The sequence below is a fragment of the Bufo bufo genome, chromosome 3 (genome assembly GCF_905171765.1).
Source record: "Bufo bufo chromosome 3, aBufBuf1.1, whole genome shotgun sequence".
Lineage (NCBI taxonomy): Eukaryota > Metazoa > Chordata > Amphibia > Anura > Bufonidae > Bufo > Bufo bufo.
In genome coordinates, this window is record NC_053391.1 from 561,906,325 (window position 1) to 561,933,482 (window position 27,158).

At 44.7% G+C, this 27,158-nt stretch overlaps 1 protein-coding gene across 1 annotated transcript in view; it reads left to right on the forward strand.

Moving 5' to 3' along the window:
* Positions 1 to 27,158, forward strand: part of LOC120993667 (inactive dipeptidyl peptidase 10-like) — an 89,282-nt gene that overhangs the window by 60,846 nt on the left and 1,278 nt on the right. The window contains exons 9-10 of the mRNA XM_040422149.1: positions 23,798 to 23,895; positions 26,462 to 26,585. Of these exons, the coding sequence (XP_040278083.1) occupies positions 23,798 to 23,895; positions 26,462 to 26,585 (222 nt within the window). The remainder of the gene's footprint in view (positions 1 to 23,797; positions 23,896 to 26,461; positions 26,586 to 27,158) is intronic.

Consider the following 27,158-nt stretch of genomic DNA (forward strand, 5'->3'; position numbering starts at 1 on the left):
GTTACCCCTTAAGTCTCTGATGTGGACTCATCTAGGTCCCCTGCCATAACAGAGAATGGAAAAGAGGTGGAGCTATCTGCTGATACCTCAACTACATCCCCTAGTGGGGATTCCTCTAATAGTTCTGGGTCTATATCAGATGCTGTCAATATCTGCGGTGTACTTCTATTTGTTTCCAACTTGGATTCCCACAATTTCCAAAAATGTGGAAAATCTCTCCCAAGAATAACCTCATGCAGTAGTGCTGTGACTACTCCAACTTTATGACACACAGACCCATAGGGGGTGGTAATATAAGCAAGAGTAGTCGGATATTCACATGTATCCCCATGCACACAAGTCACAGTGAACGTGTCTGATTGACTGTCAGAGGGGGCTATAAGGCCTGCTTTCACCAGAGTTACTACACTCCCTGAGTCTAGCACCGCAGTCACACTCTTATTATCCACTTTTAATTCACACAAATGTTTTTCCACACTGTCTGAACCTGCCGCAGTACACACCACTTGCGCAAACATAGACATCCGTTTTTTCATAAAGGCAACATCACATTGCATAGGTTCAGTAGTCATAGGACAGTTCACTGCAATGTGTCCCAACCCATTACACCGAAAACATGTTATGGGACCTTTGTTTAGTCCAACATTATACCCCTTGGGCTTTCCTGAGCCCACAGTCTCATTATCTTCTTCACTTAAAGTCTTTACATTTCTCCCAGTTCCCTTAAGCCCCGGAACAGTCTTACCCGGAACCCTTGGACTCCGTGGGGTTGAGAGCTGAGAGTTATTTAGAAGATCCTCAGCCGCAGAGTATCGCTCCACCAGGTCAATAAGCTGGTCTGCTGTATTAGGGTCCCCGTGGCTCACCCACTTCCTTAGGGCTGGGGGTAGTGACCTCAGGAACTTGTCGAGGACCACCCACTGCACGACGTCAGGTGCTGATAACATCTCAGGTTGTAGCTATTTTCGGGTCAAATGGATGAGATCAAACATTTGCGAGCTTGGTGGTTTATCCATTTTATATGTCCACTGATGTACTCGTTGTGCTCTAACTGCTAGGGTAACACCTAGCCGAGCCAGGATCTCCGACTTAAGTTTATCATAGTCCTGGGCAGCCTCAGGTTCCAGATCAAAATAAGCTTTTTGCGCTTCACCTGCAAGAAACGGGGCTAGCAGCCCTGCCCACCGTGGCTTTGGCCACGCTTCCCGCACTGCTATCCTCTCAAATGTAGCCAGGTAAGCTTCCACATCATCCTCTGCTGTCATCTTTTGCAAAAAATGACCCACATGGAAAGTTGTCTGCTCTTTTCCTGGCTGTATCACTGGAAGACTTGCCACACGCTGCACTACTTTCTGCAAGATTTGGCAGTCTTTATTCGTGGCCTCTATCAGGGTGGTTAGCTGTGCAGACAGTAAGCGGTTTTCTTGTTGCTGGGTTGCATTTGTACGCTGTTGTTCTCTGGTTGCCTCCTGCTGGGCTGCCGCAGACTGAATCAGGGCCTTTACTACGTCATCCATTTTCAGACTTTTAACGTGTTGACGCATCCTCCACCACTTGTGGTGGGATACGCTCGGGATCGCTTTTGCTGGGGTCAAAGGACACTTGTCTGTTTCACACAATTCCAACCAGCCACTAAGGTATAAGTTTTAAGCTGGCCTGGAGCCTGGTTTATTGAGCAGGTTGCATAAATAAAAGAAAACAACCAAAGAAAAGTCTTGCCTGTCCTGCACTTACTAAACATTAAAGGTTCCTATCTATCCGCTGGAGGTCTTCTCCCAGCCAGCTCACAAAACAAGGCTTCAGCAACCTAGTACTCACCATTTGCTCACTCACACAGACATGCTTTCTGTGTCCCCAGGCAGAGAGAGACTGACCTCCTGGCTCTGTTATATCCCCACCCTCAGTGCTACTTCATTAATTACTTCACAGGTGAAAATCTTTCACCTGCTACTTCACATAGGAGAGGAATCTTGGGGAAACCTCCCTTCCACTACCAATCGAGCATTGGTGTTACAGTACATAAACCTCAATTAATTGCCTTCAAAATTTGCACAACCTAAGTTCTCTTATTGAGTGACGTTAGGCTCGCATAGCCCCTACTATATTTTGTGCAGCGGCTATTAGAAATGTAAAGGATTATTCACAAAGCTAGCCGCAAGATCAGCCATAGCTCCAGCTCAGGTCTTAGATGTGGTGACACATTGGGGATCCCAGCATGCATCTGTGGTTGCTGGGCCTCCAATGAGTCCCTGCACCTTGTGAGGAGGAGTAGGCTACCTCCAGGTACACCTGCATTTAATTTATCGACTGAATCAATATGCTTACATTTAGAAACTCATATAAATAGAGCTAGGATCACACTTTACAGAGCTGCCTTGACGGTGGCAGTGTGACTTCTACATATTTTTGGCCAGAGGTTTGTGTAACTAAAACCTCAGCTTTAAATGTATACTGTTAGACAGGGGAATTTGTTTTGTTGCAGGCCAGCTGGCAGGTGTGCTGGGGATTTTTTGTGTTTTCTTTTGTTGTAAGCCTTCCCATGTGCACCCTGCTACCAAGGCTGGTTATAAATGTATGCGGTTGCCATCTTTTTCCAGGTCTTAGTTCAGTCTCTCTCCAGGTTTGGTCTGAGGGTGGGAATGCTCAAGTGTAGGAAAAGCTTGACTAGTCCTGAAGCCTACAGGAGGCCTCACATGCTGATTGAGGAGGGTGACCAGAGAACCTGGATGTCTACTGAAAGTACATGGCACTGAAATGGATCTCAGGAGCAAGTCTGGTGTTTCTCCTACTGAAGATCTCATGCCTATCACTATTCAGCTGTTGCTCTAATACCCAGTGTCAGCCTGTGCTCCTATCTGAGTTGTTTTTTTTATACGTTAAGCCACTTTAAGCTCCCCAAAAAACAAGCTTAATGTCACTAATTTGCCTTGTGGGTAACCAAAATCCATGAAACTTCCAGGATAGGTTTGGGAAGCTGAGATCTTAGGTTGTGCAAAGTTTCAAGGCAATTGATTGAAGTTTAGGCACATTATGGTACATTAAGCTCTTTTTTACATTAAGCTAAATGTTTTCAAAAAGGAATAAAATAGTTTAATGTGAATAACTTTTGGTATGCTTTATCAGATGACCCCAAATCTTCAGAATGTGTTGGCATAGAGAGAGTCTAGTAGTATGAGAAGTTTGGGGGAAATTGGTTAACATATGAGTTATTTTTTGTACGTTAAGCCACATTAAGCTCCCCAAAAAACAAGCTTAATGTCGCTCATTTGCCTTGTGGGTAGCCAAAATCCATGAAACCTTCAGGATAGGTTTGGGGAGCTGGGAACTTAGGTTGTGCAAAGTTTCAAGGCAATTGATTGAGGTTTAGGCACATTATGGTACATTAAGCTACATTAAGCCATTTTCACATTAAATGTTTTAGGATGTCCCTAAATAACTTCCCTCCCTTCAGCCCTAACATACAGTCCCAGTTAAATAACCACAACTCCCAGCATTGCTCTGCCTCTCCCTTCACTTACCTCTTCTCATGTAGCAGACATCATCACAGCTTCTATCCCATGACTTGTCCTCTTTGTTGCAGTCCTCTCCTGCACTGATCACATGATGGTGACATCATCGCAGGTCCTTCTCAACTACTGCCTGTTTTACTGGTCATATGACCTGTGATGTCACCACAGGTCTTTCAGCTATTCCACTGCATTAGATTCAATTGTATTGCAGTCCTGAGGATGGCAATACAGTTGTATCTAGCAGGCAGGCAGGACATTTGGGGCCTGGGACAAAACATCAGGGGCCCAGGCCCCGAATGTTTTAATCTAGCAACGCCCCTGTTTCAGGGACTATGTGAAAAATATGCATGTAGTTGATTGAGGGCTTATCTCTGTTTAGGCTTCACTCCTGGTTTCAGCTCACAATCCCGCATGGAAATCAATGAGCAAACACTCATGTGTGAACTAGGCCTTATGGACAAAACATGCCCATTGAAGCCTGGGGTCCATGAAAAGCACTGTCAAAACATGTATGACATCTGTCAGTGTTTATTTTACTGACCTTTGGTAGAAGATGCTCTGGAAACCCCCTTTTCAGCCTAGCAGTGCACGCAGGGCTGGCATTGGGGGGGATGGGGGCAAACTGGACAATTGCCCAGGGCCCATTCCTAAAGGGAACCTCTTTTCCAACTGCTCCGCAGCCACTGCCAGGCCCGGACTGGCAATCTGGCTGACAGGCAGATGCCTAGTGGCCCGTGCTTTGGGTAACAGTGTCAGAACTCTGGCTGGATATATTGTGCAGGAACTGCAGGGGTTCCAGAGATGCCCACCCAGCAATGCACACAGTATTCGATGCATGCAGTTGACGCAGTGTTCCCAAGGTCCTGATGCTAGCATAAGGCCATTCTGTGAGGGGCTCAAAGCTGGCTCTGCCTTCCTCTTGCTGCTCTGCACTGCAATGCACTGCATGTGTGTCCTACTCATCTTCCTGCCACTGCAAGAAGGGAGATCTATACTACATACGGCCCAGGATGTTATATTATGTACTATAAGGGGCTGGGGGTGGTAAATACTGTGTGGGGCTGGTGTAGCGTACTATATACTGTGAGTTGCTGTGGGTGTTATATTATATACTGTAAGGGGTTGGGGCTATTATGATATATACTGTGTGGGGATGGTGTTGCGCATTGCAGTCATACTACAGTATATACTGTGTGGGGATGGGGATGTGTGGGGATGCGGAACACAGCATTCAATATGAACGCTGTTTGCAGGTGTTTTCTGTAACAGAAAACTGATTATTTCTGTTCCCTGTCACAGTACAGGACTGAGCGGCCAGTGTGACAGCCTGAGCCTGCCAATGGTACTGCTTGCATGAGTAAGCAATACCATTAAACACAACATGTAAATTAACAGGCTCTCGGCACAGTGACCATGCCAATAACCCATTAATTAAAATTATATTTTTATAAGGGGTTAATAGCAACCATTGCTCCAGGAGGCCAGTGTCAGGACCTGTGGTTGTTACTTAGTCATACCTGCACCCAGAACCCTACAATAACCCAATCATCCAGGGAGATAAGAAGACCTTAAGGGCTCATGCACATGAACGTATTTATTTTCCGTGTCCGTCCTGTTTTTTTGCGGGCCATATGCGGAACCATTCACTTCAATGGGGCTGCAAAAAAAAACAACAGAAATGACTCCATGTGCATTCCATTCCCGTATGTCCGCATGGCCGTTCCGCAAAAAAATAAAACATGTCCTATTATTGTCCACATTACAGACAAGGATAGGACAGTTCTATTAGGGGCCGGCTGTTCCGTTCCGCAAAATACAGAATGCAGACAGCCGGTATCTGTGTTTTGTGGATCCACAACTTGCGGACCGCAAAACAACAACAGTCGTGTGCATGAGCACTAAAGGGTTCGCCCATCTCAGACTTTGATGGCATATGCTCCAGAATGTGCCCCACCCGCGAAAGTGAAAGAGAATGCACCTGGCAAGCACAGCTATTCACCGCCTTGGGAGTTCTAAAAAATAGCTCCCTAACATTGGTTCACAAATACAAATCTATATTTTAAGGGGGAACTGTTATGTATGTAAATAGGCTCAACCACCAAAGCAATACAGTCACAGCTTAACCTGATCACAAAAACTAAAGGCCCTGTACATGAGCTGACACAGCAGCGAGTTATCAGCAACCAAATGTTCATTACCGATAATTGCCTGCTCGTTACAGGAGGTGAGAGTCACATTTAAATGCAGCAATCACTTCCACTGCATGGGGACGGGTAAGCGATCATCCCTATACACATACGTTGTTTGTGAGCAGCAGATCACTGTAGACAGTACAATCTGCTGGTCAGAAACGATGATTTAGGTGTCTGCACTAGTGATGTTGTCACCTTTAGACAGGGCAATTATCTGGAAGGGGCCATCCTAGGCCCACTCCTTCCCGATAATTCCCCCACCCCCAATAATTGGCCTGTGTAAAGGGGCCTTAACTTAGCAAGCTACACTGTTGGTAATAATATTTTGCCACCAGATCAGTATACAGTATATCCTATGTACAGTATGAACTAGATGATCCTTCAAAACCAACTTGGAGAACAGACTAAAGACAGTATCGCACCTCATTCCCATGAAGTTATACTTTAAAGGGGTTGTCCAGTTTCAGAGCTGAATCTCAGGTCCCATTGGATGATGGGTTAGTATAATTTCTACAGAGGGTCTGAGTAGAGATTAAGATAGGAATTCCTAACAGTTGTTACTTAAACCTAGTGTTTTCCTTTTAACACTGTTGTGTATTATCCTTCTGCGCTAGGAAGCTGGGAACCCTCGGGATCTTCGGCAATACCTGGAAATTTGCTGAGAACAGAGATGAAAAGTGCCATATTGCTGCAAATTTTTGTGGTGTACACTTTTCCCAGTACGCCAATTGTTCTAGATGGTATAGTTGATCTCCCCTGTTGGTCCGATGTTGAATTGAGGGGGGGGGGGGGGGAGTCTGTCTGCTTCCAGCATGTAGCTATTAACAGTCTGGCTGTAGCTAGTAAAATCTGACAAAGCACTTGTATATGTTTAAACCTATTGAAGCTAGTAAATATACCAAATAAACACATTTTTGGAGTTACTGGAATCATTGTTTTACAAAGGTTAGAAAGCAATGTGCAAATCTCAGTCCAGTATACTGCAATTTTAGGACAAGCCCACCATATATGAGCATAGGAGCCTATATCGTTGTTACATCTCCAACAGATGGGGCTGACATCTGGGAACATTTGATGTAGACATTGTGGTGTGTAATACCATTGAGTCAATATTTTATAGCTGTTTTCCTGCAGCTTGACACACCTGGACACCCTGGTGGTGCCAGATAGTTTGAAACTAATTTCTTGTTCTGTAAATTGGATCTTCCACTCTTGTTCCCAAGAGGAAATAAAGGGGTATTTTTTAGGGCTCATAAGACATAATAAAAAGTTGTATAATTTAGAGATCTTCTTTTAAGGTTCTCTACTTTGTAGTGCCAGTGTCTCAAAGACAGAGAGCTCTGTGGAAACTGGGGAAGCTACTTGTTGTTTTTTAATGAAATGTAGAACAAGGCCTATTTGAAAGGTAGATAGGCACGCTACTAATGGGTTTTCTCTTAGGCTCGTATAAGATGGAATATTATCATCAGGGCAAACTCTCACGGCTGTATGTGAGCAACAATAGTAATTCACAGTACAGAGCAACTGACTGAACCCAGAACTAGGGAGGATAAAGGGTGACCCCTGTCCGACCCTCAACGCTTTCCCTATTCTGCTAAAGCACATGCCCGGATCCAAATGGCGGAACGAGGCATGCCCACGTGCCTAAGACTAATGACCACTGTAACCCCTACAATAGTGGAAGGGGCACGGCCACCAGTGCCCTACTCAGTATATGGAGGGAACCGTGGCCACCTCAGATCCAGTCAGAAAACAAACAGGAATACAACAATGTCTGCAGACTTAGCTGAAGGTGTTATAGCCGCAGAGAAGATGGATCCAAGGACAGGCTGGCAATATCCGGAGTGCTAGCTGCAGCAGAACACAGGTCCAGTGAACTGATAGCTACAAGTGAAGAAACTAAAGCAAGAGCTACAACTGAAGTGAGAACTGTAATCCACATCCTATCATAGGAGGAGGGGTGATATAAGGAGAGGGAAATCAAACACATGAAGAACAGCTGTGGTGAAAGAAACCAAAAGTAAACAGAGTAGTGAGAACTCCTCCCAGCTCTAGTAGTGACATCATCACAGGGGTGGAGAAACAGAGCTGTGAGAACGTCCCAAAGCTCTGGTAGTGACAGTACCCCCCCCCCCCCTCTACGGTTGGACTCCGGACACCCAGGACCCACCTTCTCAGGATGAGCCCTATGAAATGCCCTGATGAGGCGAGTGGCTTTAATGTCCGACACCGGAACCCACATCCTCTCCTCAGGACCATAACCCTTCCAATGAACGAGGTACTGAAGAGAACCGCGGACAATGCGAGAGTCCACAATTCTGGAAACCTCAAACTCCAGATTGCCATCAACCAAAATCGGAGGAGGAGGCAAAGAGGAGGGTACCGTGGGCTGGACATATGGTTTTAAGAGAGATCTGTGAAATACATTATGTATCTTCCAAACCCGTGGAAGATCAAGACGGAAGGCAACAGGATTGATGACTGACAAGATTTTATAAGGCCCAATAAACTTGGGACCCAATTTCCAGGAGGGAACCTTCAACTTAATGTTTCTAGTAGACAACCACACCAGATCACCCACATTCAGGTCCGGACCAGGCACACGTCTCTTATCAGCCACACGCTTATACTTCTCACTCATTTTTTTAAGATTACTCTGAATCTTTTGCCAAATGGTAGACAAAGACGAGGAAAATCTCTCCTCCTCAGGTAAACCAGAAAGAGCCCCTCCCGAGAATGTCCCAAACTGCGGATGGAACCCATATGCACCAAAGAATGGTGACTTATCAGAAGATTCCTGACGACGGTTGTTCAGAGCAAACTCAGCAAGAGGGAGAAATGAACACCAATCCTCCTGGTTCTCTGCCACAAAACAGCGCAAATATGTCTCCAGATTCTGATTGAGGCGCTCAGTCTGACCATTCGACTGCGGATGAAAAGCAGAAGAGAAGGACAGCCGAACCCCCAGGCGAGAACAGAAAGCCTTCCAGAACCTGGACACAAACTGCGTGCCTCTATCGGAAACAATATCAGAGGGAATGCCGTGCAATTTAACAATATGGTCGACAAAAGCTTGCGCCAACGTTTTAGCATTGGGTAAACCAGGGAAAGGTACGAAATGAGCCATCTTGCTAAAACGGTCCACCACCACCAGGATCACCGACTTCCCCGAGGAACGAGGAAGATCCGTGATAAAGTCCATGGACAGGTGTGTCCAAGGACGGGAAGGAATGGGTAACGGGAGAAGGGAACCTGAAGGCCGTGAACGAGGGACCTTAGCTCGAGCGCACGTCTCACAAGCAGCCACAAAACCCTCCACCGACTTACGAAGAGCCGGCCACCAAAATCTCCGAGCAATGAGATCTACCGTGGCTCTACTCCCGGGGTGACCAGCAAGAACCGTATCATGATGCTCCTTAAAGAGTTTGTGACGTAGCTCAGGAGGCACGAACAACTTCCCAGAAGGACAACGGGCAGGTGTCTCAGTCTGGGCAGCCTGGACCTCGGCCTCCAAATCGGAATATAGAGCAGAAACAACTACCCCCTCCGCCAAAATGGGACCCGGGTCCTCGGAGTTTCCTCCTCCCGGAAAACAGCGAGAGAGAGCATCAGCCTTCACATTTTTTATCCCAGGTCGGAATGTAACAACAAAATTGAATCTGGAGAAGAACAGAGACCATCTGGCCTGTCTCGGATTCATACGCTTGGCCGACTCCAAGTATGCCAGATTCTTATGGTCGGTAAAAACGGTGATAGGGTGCCTGGCCCCCTCCAACCAATGGCGCCATTCCTCGAAAGCCAACTTGATGGCCAACAACTCCCTATCTCCCACATCATAGTTTCTCTCTGCCGGGGAGAGTTTTTTAGAGAAAAAGGCACAGGGTCGCCACTTGGCAAGGGAAGGGCCCTGGGACAAAACCGCACCCACACCCACCTCGGAAGCATCCACCTCAACAATAAAAGGTAAGGAAACATCGGGATGCACCAAGACGGGAGCAGACGCAAAATTCTCTTTAATCTTAGAAAAGGCTGTAAGCGCCTCCTCCGACCAAGAGGAAAAATCCGCCCCCTTTTTTGTCATGTCAGTGAGGGGTTTGACAACAGAGGAATAATTCAAAATGAACTTTCTGTAATAGTTCGCAAAACCCAGAAAGCGCATCAATGCCTTCTGATTCTCAGGAAGCTCCCACTCAAGTACAGCACGGACCTTCTCGGGATCCATGCGAAAACCAGAAGAGTGAGAACACAAGCAAAAATGGAGTTTGCATGCCTCTCTGAAACGAACAAAATTCTCACTGCCTCCGGAGAACGTCTCCGGAAGTGAGACCTTTGGCTCGCAACAGACTCCATGAGCCGGAGCAGGGCCCAATGCTTGAAGCTGGGTCATAGATTGACGGAGATCCGCTACTTCCAAAGAAAGACCATGCATGCGGTCAACCAGGTCAGAAAGCGGATCCATGTAAAAAAAGGACGGTTTTGGTGGATTATAATGTCACGGCTGTATGTGAGCAACAATAGTAATTCACAGTACAGAGCAACTGACTGGACCCAGAACTAGGGAGGATAAAGGGTGACCCCTGTCCGACCCTCAACGCTTTCCCTATTCTGCTAAAGCACATGCCCGGATCCAAATGGCGGAACGAGGCATGCCCACGTGCCTAAGACTAATGACCACTGTAACCCCTACAATAGTGGAAGGGGCACGGCCACCAGTGCCCTACTCAGTATATGGAGGGAACCGTGGCCACCTCAGATCCAGTCAGAAAACAAACAGGAATACAACAATGTCTGCAGACTTAGCTGAAGGTGTTATAGCCGCAGAGAAGATGGATCCAAGGACAGGCTGGCAATATCCGGAGTGCTAGCTGCAGCAGAACACAGGTCCAGTGAACTGATAGCTACAAGTGAAGAAACTAAAGCAAGAGCTACAACTGAAGTGAGAACTGTAATCCACATCCTATCATAGGAGGAGGGGTGATATAAGGAGAGGGAAATCAAACACATGAAGAACAGCTGTGGTGAAAGAAACCAAAAGTAAACAGAGTAGTGAGAACTCCTCCCAGCTCTAGTAGTGACATCATCACAGGGGTGGAGAAACAAAGCTGTGAGAACGTCCCAAAGCTCTGGTAGTGACACAAACAGACAAAATGGGGACATTCATGTTGCCCAAAAGGCCGGTGAGGATGCACAGAGTACATCTCGTATTTGCATAAGGGTCAGGTAATATGGTGCTAAGCTAGATAGGAACTTAGAATCAATCCAAATCCTCACTGTATAGTGGGTTAGTGCACTAGTAGTACAAAGCATTGTACGAACTAGAGAGCAGTCTAAAAATAAAAGGGATCGCAAAGTTTGACATGGCATCCTCCATGTCTATTCGCCCCGTGGGGGAACGAAGCCAGTCCAAACACCTAGTGCAAACAATCGCCTTATGATAAGGACTTTATATAGGTCAGCGATCCCCAGACCTCCTTTTCTGGGTTGTTGAATTAGATATTTATGGGGTAACCTGGGTTTCCTCCCTCCCTATAAGAAGGATGTAAAAACATCCTGTAGACATTTGAAAAATGCTCGTGGAATTGGGATTGGTAGAGCTTGTAAATAATACAGCACCTTAGGGAGCAAAATTGTTTTAAGGAGAGTCCTTCGGCCAAACTAGGAGACGAAGGGTATTTCCCAGGAACTTAGCAGCTCCTCGGGATCTTCGTCAATACCTGGAAATTTGCTGAGAACAGAGATGAAAAGTCAGGGGTAAGTTTTATTCCCAGAAACACTACTGACTGAGTGGTCCATTGAAAAGGAGTAGTTTGTTGTAATCTATCTTGTGATCGAGGAGCTAAAGAAACATTAGGAACAATTGATTTGGAGAAATTAACTGAGAAATTAGAAAGGGTGCCAAAGTCCTGGAGAAGCGCCATGATCGCCGGGAAAGCCTGGTCTGGGTTCGCAACAAAAAATAAGACATCAGTGAATGCGGCTAGTTCATGTGTTTTGGTTCTGACCAGGACTCCCTTCACCTCCTCCGACTGTCTAAAGGCTTGCAGAAGTGGTTCTATAACAAGAAAAAAAAGAAGCGATAACAGCTTCTTTTGTAGAGAGTAGGTAGGTGATTCCTTTAGGGCTGTTTGCAATTCTAAAAGAGAAAAGGGGTATTTTAGTTTTTGGGCCTGTTTTGGTTTCAAAGAAGTTAGATTTAATGTTTTAAGCCAGCTCTGAATTTCCTAGGTTTTGCTATCACGTTGAGAGGGCGTTAATGGCTCTTGTAGATTATATCATTTACTGTAATATTCACAAAACTGCTTCGCTATTAAATCTGTTTTACGATATTCCTGTAAACCGGGAGACTTCATAAGGGAGACAAAAGAGGCAGCTTTCCTCTTTTTTATTTGCGATAATAATATTTTCGATGCTTTATTACCATAGGCATAGTATTTATATTGGATAGTTAAAAACAGCTTAGCAGTGTGGGTATTTAACACGTTCTTCAATTCTGATCTCAGGGTATCCAGGCATGCCAAGGTATACGCAGCTAGAGATCTCTTGTGTTGTAATTCTAAGGCTGAAATCTGTAATGAAAGGTCCTGAATTCTCGCCTGTCGTTTTTTGACATGTGTCCCCAAAGCGATAAAATGATCTCTCATGACAGATTTATGAGCGTCCCATAACACTGAATCAGAGATGCCAGGGGATTCGTTTAACGAAAGTATTCTTCCAAGTGATCAGCTAGCTTAGTGATATGAGGTCCACTAATCAGAGTTTCATTTAATCACCATCCAAACTCAGATTTCTGCATATTTGTTATTACAATAGAGAAGAAAACCGGAGCATGATAAGATAAAAGTATACTTCCGATTTGTGAGGAGATGCAGTGCTGAAGGGAATGGATTGGGAAGAAAATATAATCCAGTCTTTGGTATGAGTGATGAGCAACTGAAAAATAAGTATAATCTTTTTCATTTGAGTGCATTGCTCGCCACGCGTCCACTAATCCTTGGGAAGCAAGATCATTTTTAAACTTGCGCAGGGATGACAAAGACATAGCTGAGGACCTGGTCGAACAGTCAAGACCTGGGACCAAAGCCACACTAAAGTTACCTCCCAGCATAATTGTGCCTTCCGCAAAATCTCCAAATCTGGCAATGGCATCACAGTTTGCTTGCGCAGTATTGGGTGCATAAATATTCCCAAAGGTGAACTAAGGGCCTATAGTACCCTTAATAAAGATATATCTGCCTTCCCCGTCAACCATAGTCGTATGAGGGACAAAAGGAGTCTTTCTATGAAAGGCTATACTAACCCCTTTCGATGCAGAATGGGGAGAGGGGTTATGAAACCATTGATTGTATAACTGGTGAGACAGCTTTAGTATATGAGAATCCTGTATTAAAACATCTACCTTTTTTTATGTAAAAAGTGGCAAATCTGGCTCCTTTTTGTTGGAGCATTTATCCTCTGACATTCTAATGCAGATCACTTTAGAGATTTGCTTGTGGAGAACATCATTACATATTCCAGTTAATGGCCATAAAATATCTTTGCTTTCTGTAATTTTTCTTCATGAGATGTTCTACTATGAACTCTCAATTGTCTTATCCTGTATATACAAGTATATACCACGAGCTAATGTGGGCACTAGAAGTGCTTATTAGGCTTACCACCTCCTGGCATTTCCTATCCAAAGCCCAAAAAAGTCAATTTTCTATCATCTTGGATGGAGAAAATTGCTAGGCACTATCCCTTGGGTCATTTTATGAACATTTCTTATAAAAAAAATATTAAGGTGAACAGGGCCGTCTTTAATATTGATTGGACCCTGGGCAAGAATTTACTTGGGCCCCTTGGGCCTTCCCACACCCTAACATGCAATCACGCCCTCCACGTTGTGCAACACTGGACTAGGAAGTCTGTCTGATGAGTGGCCACTAGAGGTGTTCAGGGCCGTCTTTGCCGCAGGGCAAAAGGGGCAGCTGCCCCGGGCCCAGTTGCTCCTGGGGGCCCAAGGGAGCTCCGTTTCCCGACTCCCATTCACTAGTACCAGGGGCGTCGCTAGGTTAAAACATTCGGGGCCTGGGCCCCGGATGTTTTGTCCCAGGCCCCGAATGTCCTGCCTGCCTGCTAGATACAACTGTATTGCCGTACACAGAACGGGAATACAATTGAATCTAATATACTGGGAAGAGGTGAAGGACCTGTGGTGACATCACAGGTCATGTGATCAGCAAAACAGGCTGTGATATGATGACCTGGGTGATGTCACCACCATGTGACCAGTGCAGGATTGGACCGGAGTGAAGAGGAGAAGGAGCCTAATGGTGATGTCTGTACATGAGGAGAGGTAAGTTAAGGGAGAGGCAGAGCAATGCTGGGAGTTGTAGTTATTTAACTAGGATGTATGTTAGGGCTGAAGGGAGGGATGTTATTGACATGGAACTGTGTGCTTGAGGTGGCTGGGGGAGGGAGTGATGTTATTTACATGGGACTGTATGTTGAAAGTGGATGGTGGGGGGGAATGATGTTTATGTACATGGGACTTAATGTTTAGGTTACATTTACACTTGCGTTTGGGGATCCGCTTGTGAGATCCATTTCAAGGCTCTCACAAGCAGCCCCAAATGCATCAGTTTAACCCCAATGCATTCTGAATAGATGCGGATCCATTCAGAATACATTCGTTCGGCTCCGTACGGCCCCCCGTTCTGTTTTGGAGGCGGACCCCAAAATGCTACAAGCAGCGTTTTTGTGTCCGCATGGCCTTGCGGAGCCAAACGGATCCGTCCTGACTTACAATGTAAGTAAATGGGGACGGATCCCTTTGCATTGACACAAAATAGTGCAATTGTAAACGGATCCGTCCCCCATTGACTTTCAATGTAAGTCAGGACGGATCCGTATTGGAACTTAGAAATTCAAATCGAATACAAACGAATCGGTCCTGAACGGATGCATTCGTTTGTATTATCGGTGCGGATCCGTCCTGTACAAGTACAGGACAGATCCGCACGAACCCAAGTGTGAAAGTAGCCTTAGGGGGTGATGTTTACATGGGATTGTGCGTTGGAGGCGGCTGGGGAGGAGGTGATGTTATTTACATGGGACTGTATGGTGGAGGGAGGATTATAACTGCAGGGGGCACTGCAGATCCAGGGGACATTATAGTCGTTCTTATTACTACTGGGGGCTCTATAGAAGGGTCTTATAGATCCGCCTTATTTCTACTAAGCGCACTATGGGGGCCTTATTACTACTGAGGGGTCTGTAGGGAGCTTTATTACCACTGGGGGGAACAATAGGGGGCCTTATTTCTACTGGGGGGCTCTGTGAGGGTATTATTAATATGGGAGGGCTCTTCTAATAATGGGGTCATTGTTGAGGAGCATTATCATTGTTGAGGGGCATTCTAGAAGGGAATTACTATTGGTGGGACTATGAGGAGCACTATTACTATGGGGGGCAGTAATGTTTCTTCAGGATAGTATTGGGGGGGACAGGGGCGTAACTAAAGGCTCATGGGCCCCGGTGCAAGACTTCACCTTGGGGCCCCCCTTCCCTCAGTGCTTTGTGTGTCTTATGTGGCACAAGGGTCTTTGGGCCCCTTCATGCTCCTGGGCCCGGTAGCGACTGCTACCTCTGCACCCCCTATAGCTACACCCCTGGGGGAAAGGGGGGCACAGCAAGCAGCAGGATAAAACTGTGGGGACTCCAGTTGGGGGATAATGATAGAATGTGAGGAAGCTAAGATGTCTGTGTGTCACACTCTGCAGACGAGGCGGCTGAGAGAAGTTGTCCAGACCGAGTGGAGAAGATGATGAGTGAGAAGATCTACAGAGAAGATTATGACAGAGAGGAGACGTCACCTGGAGGCCCTGGACGTGACAGGTAAGTGCTGCTGTATAGCAAGTACAGCAAAGTGCGGGGGAGGGGGGGCGGGATCCAGGGTGCCCAAGTAAATTCTTGCTCAGGGTCCAATTAATATTAAAGACGGCCCTGGAGGTGTTTCTTGGCAGTAATGTAAATACTGAATTCTGAAAAGGCAGTGTTTACATTAAAAAGCTTGCAGAGACATGCTTTAGACACCAGAACTACTACGTTTAGTTGTTGTGGTTCTGGTGACTGTAGTGTCCCTTAATATAGAGGGGAAAAAGAATCGGCACAAAAGTATCAAATAAAATGGCTGTATCATTATTCTAAAAATTAAAAAAGCAGAACTTCTGACAAAATATATAGTATTTTCCAGATTACGTTTTTTTTACAATGTGCAGATAGTACTGTACTACTAACCCCTCCATCCACCCCTCCCTCCCCCTTCTCCACCCCCCCTTCTCCAACCAACCAGCACCCTTACTCACATAAAACATATAATATATCCATTTTTCCCCCTCTATATATATTTGTTTGCCACTTTTTTTAATGATTTCGCCCCTGGGTCTGGGCTCTTATGAAGGATTTGCTTTTGCTGCCAGTGCCGTGCCCTCCTGCCCTCATACAGCCGGCCGCAGCCAGCCCCCCCGGAATGAAGCAGGAATAGTGTGCCAGGACATTATAAAAAAAATAGAAATACTACCTACTTGTTTCGCTCTGTACTAAGTTGTGGGCTGCGGCGGGCTTAAGTTAGGTGGCGCACAAACCGCAATCCCGATACCCTTCCAGTCCCAGCTGTGATCCTGCGAGACCTCGGGTATCGCGATGATAAGGAATAGAATTCAGCGCAGCCGCACTTCAAATACAGGGAGGGCCCGGGGCAGCTGACCCGCGTTAAAGACGGCCCTGAAGGTGAATAAACTTGCACTTTCCTTTTCAGTCGTTTTTAAACTTGACATACTGTAGATGTATGACCAGTATACACTTCTGGGATAAGCCATCAAAATCACTAACTCTTTCTCTTTTACAATCTGCATCTGCACAGGTTGCATGTGTGGTAGCGTAGGTCCACTCCTGACTTATTGGGCAAAAATGTATAAATGTATTTATGCACTTTACGGTGCCAGTTTAGATTTAACCATTTAGAACCTAGGGTCTCCCTAGAGGGTACATTTACTGTACATATGCTGTGTTTGTAACATGAAGCATGGTGTATGATTACCACTTTGGGGGTTACTTATTTGAGTAGGAGGTACTTACAGTGAGGAACAGAAGTATTTGAACACCCAGCGATTTAGCAAGTTCTCCCACTTAGAAATCATGGAGGGGTCTGAAATTCACATGGTAGGTGCATTCCCACTCTGAGAGACAGATTTTTTTAAAAATTCAGGAAATCACATTGTATGATTTTTAAAGAATGTACAGTACAGACCAAAAGTTTGGACACACCTTCTCATTCAAAGAGTTTTCTTTATTTTCTTTTTTCATGACTATGAAAATTGTAGATTCACACTGAAGGCATCAAAACTATGAATTAACACATGTGGAATTATATACGTAACAAACAAGTGTGAAACAACTGAAAATATGTCATATTCTAGGTTCTTCAAAGTAGCTACCTTTTGCTTTGATTACTGCTTTGCACACTCTTGGCATTCTCTTGATGAGCTTCAAGAGGTAGGCCCCTGAAATGGTTTTCACTTCACAGGTGTGCCCTGTCAGGTTTAATAAGTGGGATTTCTTGCCTTATAAATGGGGTTGGGACCATCAGTGGCGTTGAGGATCACAGCTGATAGTCCTACTGAATAGACTGTTAGAATTTGTATTATGGCAAGAAAAAAGCAGCTAAGTAAAGAAAAACGAGTGGCCATCATTACTTTAAGAAATGAAGGTCAGTCAGTCAGCCGAAAAATTGGGAAAACTTTTAAAGTAAGGGCTATTTGACCATGAAGGAGAGTGATGGGGTGCTGCGCCAGATGACCTGGCCTCCACAGTCACCGGACCTGAACCCAATCGAGATGGTTTGGGGTGAGCTGGACTGCAGAGTGAAGGCAAAAGGGCCAACAAGTGCTAAGCATCTCTGGGAACTCCTTCAAGACTGTTGGAAGACCATTTCAGGGGACTACATCTTGAAGCTCATCAAGAGAATGCCAAGAGTGTGCAAAGCAGTAATCAAAGCAAAAGGCAAAGCAATGGCTACTTTGAAGAACCTAGAATATGACATATTTTCAGTTGTTTCACACTTGTTTGTTATGTATATAATTCCACATGTGTTAATTCATAGTTTTGATGCCTTCATAGTCATGAAAATAAAGAAAACTCTTTGAATGAGAAGGTGTGTCCAAACTTTTGGTCTGTACTGTATTTGTCTTGCACTGCTGAACATAAGTATTTGAATACCTGAGAAAATCTGTGTTAATATTTGGTACAGAAGCCTTTGTTTGCAATTACAGAGGTCAAACGTTTCTTGTAGTTCTTGACCATTTTGTCCCACTCCTCCATACAGATCTCCTCGAGATCTGTCAGGTTTCGGGCCTGTCGCTGAGCAACACGGAGTTTCAGCTCCCTTCAAAGATGTTCTATTGGATTTAGGTCTGGAGACTGGCTAGGCCACCCCAGAACCTTGATATGCTTCTTATGGAGCCACTCCTTGGTTATCCTGGCTGTGTGCTTCGGGTCGTTGTCATGTTGGAAGACCTAGCCATGACCCATATTCAATGCTCTGACTTAGGGAAGGAGGTTGTTATCTCACAATAAATGGCCCCATTTATCCTCTCCTTAATACAGTGCAGTCATCCTGTCCCTTAGCAAAAAAGCACCCCCAAAGCATGATGTTACCACCCCCATGCTTCACAGTAGGGATGGTCTTCTTGGGATGCAACTCATCCTTTTTCCTCCAAACACGACAAGTGAAGTTTAGACCAAAAAGTTCTACTTTGGTCTCATCTGACCACATGACTTTCTTCCATGCCTCCTCTGGATCATCCAGATGGTTATTGGCAAACTTCAGATGGCCTGGACATGTGATGACTTGAGCAGGGAAACCTTCCGTGCAATGCATGATTTGAAACCATGACGGCGTAGTGTTCTACCGACAGTGACCTTTGAAACTGTGGTCCCAGCTCTCTTCATGTCATTGACCAGCTCTTCCCTTGTAGTTCTGGGCTGATTCCTCACCTTTCTTATCAGTGATACCCCATGAGGTGAGATCTTGCATGGAGCCCCAGTCCGAGGGAGACTAACAGTTGTCTTTAGCCTTTTCCATTTTCTAACAGTTGATCTATTTTCACCAAGCTGCTTGGGAATTGCCCCGTAGCCCTTTCCAGCCTTGTGGAGGTCCACAATTTTGTCTCTGGTGTCTTTTGACAGCTCTTTGGTCTTGCCCATGGTAGTAGTTGGAGACTGACTGACTGTGGGGTGGACAGGGGTCTTTAAAGAGCTCAGACAGGTGCTACTAAGTTAGATTAATGAGTGGAGTAGAGGTGGACTTTTTAAAGGCACAGTAACAGGTCTTTGAGAGCTAGAATTCTTGCTGTTTCTCAGGTGTTCAAATACTTATGTTCAGCAGTGCAAGACAAATAAATTCTTTAAAAATCATACAATGTGATCTCCTGAATTTTTTTTTTTTATTCTGTCTCTCAGAGTGGGAATGCACCTACAATGTGAATTTCAGACCCCTCCGTGATTGCTAAGTGGAAGAACTTGCAAAATTGCAGGGTGTTCAAATACTTCTGTTCCTCCCTGTATAAATATATATAGGTAGACATTCCTCATGCAGGCAGTATGGACCATCACTCCTTCTCCTATACCAAATAAAATGGGTAGAAAAAGAAAGGGTTACAAACACTGTCGGATTGGCCCACCAGAGTACCAGAGGATCTTCCAGTGGACCCAAGTTTTAACCTAAAAATGTACCCCTAATGTCTTTCTTTTTTTTATTTTATGTATTTTTATTGAGGTACAACAAAACAACAATATGCACAATTGTACAGGATAAAGTGAGCCAAGCAATAGATGGACATGTACTATAACTTCACATTTTATGGGCAATGTAAACCAGACAAGAACCCATAAAGGTTACATAAGAAACCTGCGTCTTGTCATAATCATTTCTCAGATAAGTATAGATGTGAAGAAACAAAAAGGATGAAAAAAAAAAGAAATTATCAGTGGTATTCTAGCATATGAGAGACTCTCATGAAAGAGTAGCTACGGTGATCTAATCTTGAGGAACTCATGGTCTAATCTAGGACCTATATAATTATCAAAACAAAGAAAGACGTGACAGTACAGACAATGACACATAAGGCGAGAGGGAGGGGTGGTATTCCATTTCCTCAGATTTCTCTCAGGTTTGCCTATTAGCACAATAGTTATCCCAGCCATCCCAAATAGCGTGAAATAGGTCTACTTTGTCCTGAAACTTTGCAGTCGTGTATTCCAAGGTTCGGATTTCTGACACCTTGGCATATAGATCAGAGATCTTTGGAGGGTCGGAGCGTTTCCAGAATCGGGGAATACGGCAGCGGGCAGCAGTAAGCACTTGTACTAAGAGTTTAAAGAGGACCTTTCACTAGATTAAAAAATCTAAACTAAGTATACAGACATGGAGAGCGGTGCCCAGGGATCTCCCTGCACTTACTATTATCCCTGGGCACCGGAAGTGTATGCCATTTGGTAAGAAGATCTCTAATTTCTTTATACTTATGTGGGGAAATTAGCCCTGTAGAGGTCAGTGTAACAGGGGGTAAGGGCCTCAGTTTTATGGGTGTTGATCTTATACCCCGAAAGACATCCAAATTCTTGCAAAATGGAGTGGAGGTTTGGGAGGGAGACATGAAGGTTAGTCAGCGTAAGGAGAACATCGTCCGCATATAGTCTTCGAGGCGCAGGCTGGTGTGTGTACGCAGGCGCGATCTAACGGCACGGCGGGGCGCAGGCGCAGAAGATTGGGCATGAACGATGCCCGGAGGATTGAACTGCGCAGGCGCAGGATCGGGACTGGGGAGAGTTCTAGCCGCCGCCCAGCGAAGTGAATAATGATGAGCTGGGCGGGGCTTAAGAACGGCAGTTGGGAAGGCTGGCTGGGCGCATTTTCACATGAAACGCCGCCCCTTGGGCAGATTGCTGACAGGAGAAGCAGGTTATAAAACTTTATATTTCGCTCTTTATAAGGTGGACAGGGGGGATACTTATATGCTTTTAAAAGACTGTATAAGACCTGTAATGAGATATATCTAACTATATATGCTGTTTTGGCCTGTCAGTGTCCCTTTAAACTCCTTATCCCTGACCATAATTCCGCTAATATCTGGGCAGGTCCTAATCTTAGCCGCAAGGGGTTCAATACACATTGCAAATAGTAAAGGGGATAAGGGACATCCCTGCCTTGTCCTATTGGTTATGCGTATTGGGCAAGACTCAGCGTGAGGGAGCTTGATTGTCGCTGTGGGGGAGGAGTATAAGCCTCGAATGGTCTGAACAAAAGGGCCAGAGAAACCATATTCTCTGAAGGTCGCAAACAAAAACAGCCAGCTTAATCGATCAAACTCTTTTTCATCGTCTAAGCTAAGGAGCAATGCCTCCTCCCCTGAGCGATTAACCACCTCCAACAATTAGATGTTCCGTCTCGTGTTGTCACTGCCCTGACGACATGGGACAAATCCTATCTGATTTTTATGGATCAGGGAAGGGAGAAAGGCGTTTAGACGAGAGGCTAGTATTTTAGTATAAATTTTGAGGTCCGAATTAAGTAGCGCAATGGGCCAATAGTTTTGACAGTCAAGATGGTCTTTCCCAGGCTTTCGAATCAGCGTGAGGTATGAGTGGGACATGGGGTAGGTACTGTGTCTCCCAAGTATATAACATTAATTTGTCAACCCAGCTTTGGGCTATCCTATGCAAGTAAGCTCTGACATCCACTATACGGTTTAGCGTACAGCGGGTAGGATGAGCAGACATTGTCTCCTCCAGAGCACGCAAACAGGATTTCAGGGATCGCACTGTGGCTATCGAGTCCTTCTTTAACCTTGAACCCATGGTGATACAGTAAATAAAAACCTGGACCCGGTAAAACCACAGTTTGGGACTCAGCGCCAATAATCTCTAGCCTGGACTCAGTGCCTGCCGATGTCCCAGCCAAGCTCCAATATTTCAGCCCTCTTGTGGTGGCTAAATAGAACAGCACCTCCTGGAGATTGCATTAAAATCCGGCACATCAGCGACCAGGTATCTGGCCATGAAGAGCCCATCCCCAGGATGGCATGGCTGGTCTCTACTGAGTTTGGAGCTACTACTCTCTCTGCCCATCCACAACCCCCAAGACATGGGATACAGGCACAGAGAAAATCAATGTTTGGTAACCACAGCCATGGAACTGTGGCCTGGGCACAGTGACCAGCAATATCCCAATCAACTTCCAGGGGCAAAGCTTTTGCATGCCGCTGTAAAATTAAGCACAATGAAAGTTCATGAAGCCACCATGTCTGATCGTTGAGCTGAGTGTCAAAAACAGTTTTTAGATTCCAAAGTACTTCCAAAGCCCTAGGAGCAAATTCATGACCTCCTTCAGCTAAAAATACCTGCCAGTAATTTCAAGCAGGCATAAATCAAAGTAAGAGTCACAAAGTAAGTGACTCTTGCTTTGATTTATGCCTGCTTTGAGCACAGCTGAAAAAGGCAATAATTACATAGTAGAAAAACATCACTGTTCTTTGGGGGTATTGATTTAGGTACGATATGATTGGGGCATCCAAAACGCCAGCAAAATATATGTTTTCACTTCAGGTATATCATTGACAACTTACACAAAGATAGATTAGATAGATAGATAAATACAGTAGATAGATAGATGCAAAATGGTAGCACAGGAATAAAGCAAAGAAAAAAAGAGTTGCAAGCCCAAGGGGACTAGACTATTACCAATGGCTTAGGGCTCGTTCACACGAACGTTTTTTGCGTTCCGTATACGGGCCGTTTATTGCGTTCCGTATACGGAATCATTCATTTCAATGGGTCCGCAAAAAAAACGGAATGTACTCCGTGAGCATTCCGTTTCCGTATGTCCGCAATTCCGTTCCGCTAGATTTCAAGTCTTGTCCTATTCTTGTCCGCAAATCACGGTTCGTGGCTCCATTTAAGTCAATGGGTCCGCAAAAAAAACTGAACACATACGGAAATGCATCCGTATGTCTTCCGTATCCGTTCCGTTTTTTGCGGAACCATCTATTTAAAATGTTATGCCCAGCCCAATTTTTTCTATGTAATTACTGTATACTGTATAGGCCATACGGAAAAAACGGAACCGAAACGGAAACACGACGGAAACAAAAAATGGAACAACTGATCCGGAAAAAACGGCCCGCAAAACACTGAAAAATCCATACGGTCAAGTGAAAGAGGCCTTAAGATGCAAAAAGTCAGCACGCTCAGGAATAATTTAAAATAATACTCAAGGTAGCACACTTAACCAAAGGGCTTTATTGCTCTTTTGTTGAGCTGAAATGTTGTGACCACAGGTGAATAAAATAACATTTTATTTTAAATTTTTTCTGAGTGTGCTGCCATTTTGCATCTTGAGATAGATAGATAGATAGATAGATAGATAGATATAGGGAGTACAGCCCGGAACTGTATGGAGATGAATGGAGCAGCACTGCACATGCTAGACTTGCTGCTTCATTGATTGTGGGGTCCCAAGGGGTAGGAGGTCCCTGTTCTCATGATTGATGAGCATCCCAGCGACTGGACCACCGTGGATCTGATAGTTATCTCATATCCTGTGGATAGGGTATAACTTACTACAACTGGAATACCTGCCTCTAATTTCATGTGGTCAGTATTTTCATCAGTCAAAACCAAAAGTGGGTCCAAAATACAGAAGAGGCACACGTCTTTCAACCATAGTTTTTTCTCTCTAGTTTCCACTCATGATTTTGGCTTACAAATACTGATGGGTTTGATCAAATACTGACAGTGCAAAAGTGGTCTTACAAATATGTTACATGTGATTCGTTATTGTTATCCAATTTGTTGGCTGTCCGTGATTTTTGTATAAGATGTCCAGAAAAAAAAAAAAAAAAGATCATGCTGGCAACCCAGTCTATGATACAGAATCTGCACTCCTTTGTAAAATGTGTAGTATAAAGATGCAGGAGTCCATACCCGCACATTAGTCTTTATAGCTATAATATGCTTCTGTTCTGCGCAGTGGCCATATATTCTTTTCAATACTTGCAGGCTGGACAACCCATTCCTCAAGTAAAGGTCTTTGTTGTGAATCTGCGCGGTCCGTCGCACACTGTGGAGATCTTTCGTCCTGATACTTTTGAGTTCAGGTAAACCAACACTTATTTGTCAAGGCATCATTTTATAGAAAACTTTAAAGGATATGTGTCCACAAAGAATGAAAGATAGAAGTAGCACTCCTCAGGACAGGCCATCAGTATCTGATCGGTCGGGGTCCAATACTCCCCACCTTCACCGACCAGCTCTTCTGTTGTAGCTCTGGTGTGAGAGTAGCCCGGTCCATCCGTGTTGAAGTCAGTGGGAACAGCACTGCAATAACCAGCTCCTTCAAGTTCCTAATCAACAGCAGAGTAGAAGTAAACTTCAATTAATGCAACCCTTTACTTCCTCCCTGCTTACAGAAATATTGAAAATGATATAACTATATAAACTATATAAAGAGAGTGCTATAGGTGTGCAGATAGAGCAAAAAGAACTTAAGTATCTTATACAGAGAATGACAAGCAAATTAAGTATCTTTACAGGGAACTTGCTACATAATAAAGTAGATGTAGTTCATTGTGGCTGAAAAAAGTCCCATTATGGCCTATCATATCACAAATCCAAGTACCTGATGGTCAGTATGCTAGAAGGCACATCTCCTACATGTGCCCATATTATTTATTTCGATGTGATGTTTGTTATGGAAGATAAAGAGGAAGACAAAGCTTTAATATTAAAGGAAGTTCTCCATGTTTTGCAAAAAATCTGGCGCGTTCTAACCCTGTGGAATAAAGATAGTTTTGTAAGTACTCACCCTTGCGTCTGGCTGCCGATGCCACTGTTTCTGCTGGGCTCAGAAGGACTGCAGTCTTAGGTTGCGAGTGGATGTATTCCTGAGTCTTCCTTTTCAGCTGCATATACTATATATTCAGCTGAACAGGAAGACTTTCAGTCAGGACCTGAGCGGAAGAGCCTGCAGCTTGTGTGAGTGCAGTGGAGATGGCGACATTGGTAGCCCAGTAGAGGGGAAAGTATTGACAAAACTATATTTCCTTCATATTTGAGGTGTTTCTGTAAAGCCTGGAGAATCCCATTAAAAATAAAAAGTAATCTCTCAAATGCTATAATAATCATATACTGATTATGTCCACTTAAAGGGTTTCTGTCACCTGAAAAATGGGTATTAAGCTGGCTGACACTAGCGATGTGCTAATGTCAGCTGAACATAACTATATTAGTGCCTTCTCACTGCCTGAAGCCTTTATTGAGAAAAACAAACTTTTATAATATGCTAATTAGCCTCTAGGAGCAGTTAGGGGGTTGCACCTGCTCCTAGAGGCTCCGTTTGCCCACCTCTTTTCACATCCCTTCCTCTCTTGATTGACAGGGCCAGGGCAGTGCTGCCCTGGCCCTGTCAATCAAGAGAAGAAGGGTGTGAAAAGAGGTGGGCAAACGGAGCCTCTAGGAGCAGGTGCAACACCCCCCCCCCCCTGCTTTTAGAGGCTAATTAGCATATTACAAAAGTTTGTTTTCTCAATAAAGGCTTCAGGCAGTGAGATGGCACTAATATAGTTATGTTCAGCTGACATCAGCATATCGCTAATGTCAGCCAGCTTAATACCCATTTTTCAGGTGACAGAAACCCTTTAAATTGTACTAAGACATATTAGTTATTGATATGGCAATGCTCCGTCCCCGCCACCGTCCCACTATCCGGGGAGGTCATGGGTACGCATTACTGACCCTGCTCATGCTGTCCAAAAGCTAAGTCCCGCTGGTCTTCTGCTGCCCTCTAGCAGAAGGGCCGGCTGCCAAAGTTCTGTGTACCCCGCTGGAGGCTGCAGCCGGCGTCTGGATGCCAGGTCTCTTCCCTGCTCCTACAGGGCGCACACACACACACACACACATACACAAATGCTCTGAGGATACTTAGAGCGCCATTTCCTAAGAAGAGGTGCCTAAAGAATAGGTTCTTTAGCTTGCTAGTTTCTGCAAAAGTGTGTTGTTGCGTGTGCCTGCCCATGTACCGACCTTTGCCTGTTTACTGTTTCTGCCCCTCCACTGCCTGTGTTTGATTACCGTATTGATCCTCTGCAGCCTGTCCTGACCTTGGCCTGTCACTGACTACAGTTGTACTTGATCCCTGAGTGCTCCGCACCGGTGTCTTTGACCCCTGTGGGTCAGCTGTCAGCCACACAGGGATTACTCCAAGAGGTAGCAGTGGCTCCTCTGCAGTGAAGTTCATATCTCTGTATAGGAGCTAAAGGATGGAAACCAGGGGACTATCAGGATAATGCCTTTAGAATTAGCCCAAAGTCAAACCTGTTGGTTTATGTGGTTTATGCAGTGGTCACCCACTGTCTGTGACAGGTATCTGTCAAATAAGCACTTGTTTGGCCAACCGCTATCTCTCCTGACCCTATGTACACATGTATGGTTTGTTCAGCCAAGCGCGAATGTGTTCTGCTAAAAGACTCATCTGTCAGCAGCTTATCTACCAGAAGAACAAAAGGATCGGCCAGTTGAAGTCCAACATGCCTGATCATTATCTCCCCATCAACCCCTGGGGAAGAGTTATGAGGGTTCCATACACATTAGATGGCCGTTTGGTCCCACTGAAAAAGTCTTGCTGTCTTTACATTCTGCTTTTAGCTCTGATTCTTTTTCTCATAGGGAGTACTATATTACCCTGGTAAAATGGGTAACGAATTCTCAACTTGCTGTGCAATGGATGAACCGCCCACAAAACCTATCTCTTCTCACAATCTGTGATACGACTACTGGCATCTGTGTGGAGGTAAGTACTTTTGTTTTGGCTTCCATAAATATTTATACTCCTTTATAATCCATAGGTAGGAGGGCAAAATGCAATATATCTGGCTGTCAGAAATCATGATCACTATTTAATTTATGATCACTAATCATTTATGATCACTAATGATCACTAATCATGATCACTATTTAATTTAATTTATTTAGCATAATATTACATATCCTGAAAAAAATCCTCATTCAGACTGGCTTATACTTATAAATCAAAGTAAGTTGAGGTCACAAGGCTACTTTCACACTTGTGTTTTAGTTTTCCTGTATTGAGATCCGTCATAGGGTCTCAATACCAGAAAAAAACTCTTCAGTTTTGTCCCCATTCATTGTCAATGGGGACAAAACTGAACTGAACGGAACGGAGTGCTCCAAAATGGATCCAGCAAAACGCTAGTGTGAAAGTAGCCAAAGAGTTTGTAATATAAAAGAAAGATGTAACAGAGTAAGGAAATGTTAAAGCAAGAATTAAATATGACAAAATAACATAACAGAAGCAGCTCTCGCTAGGAGTCGCCCCTTTTTCATTTCTGCAGAACACCACATA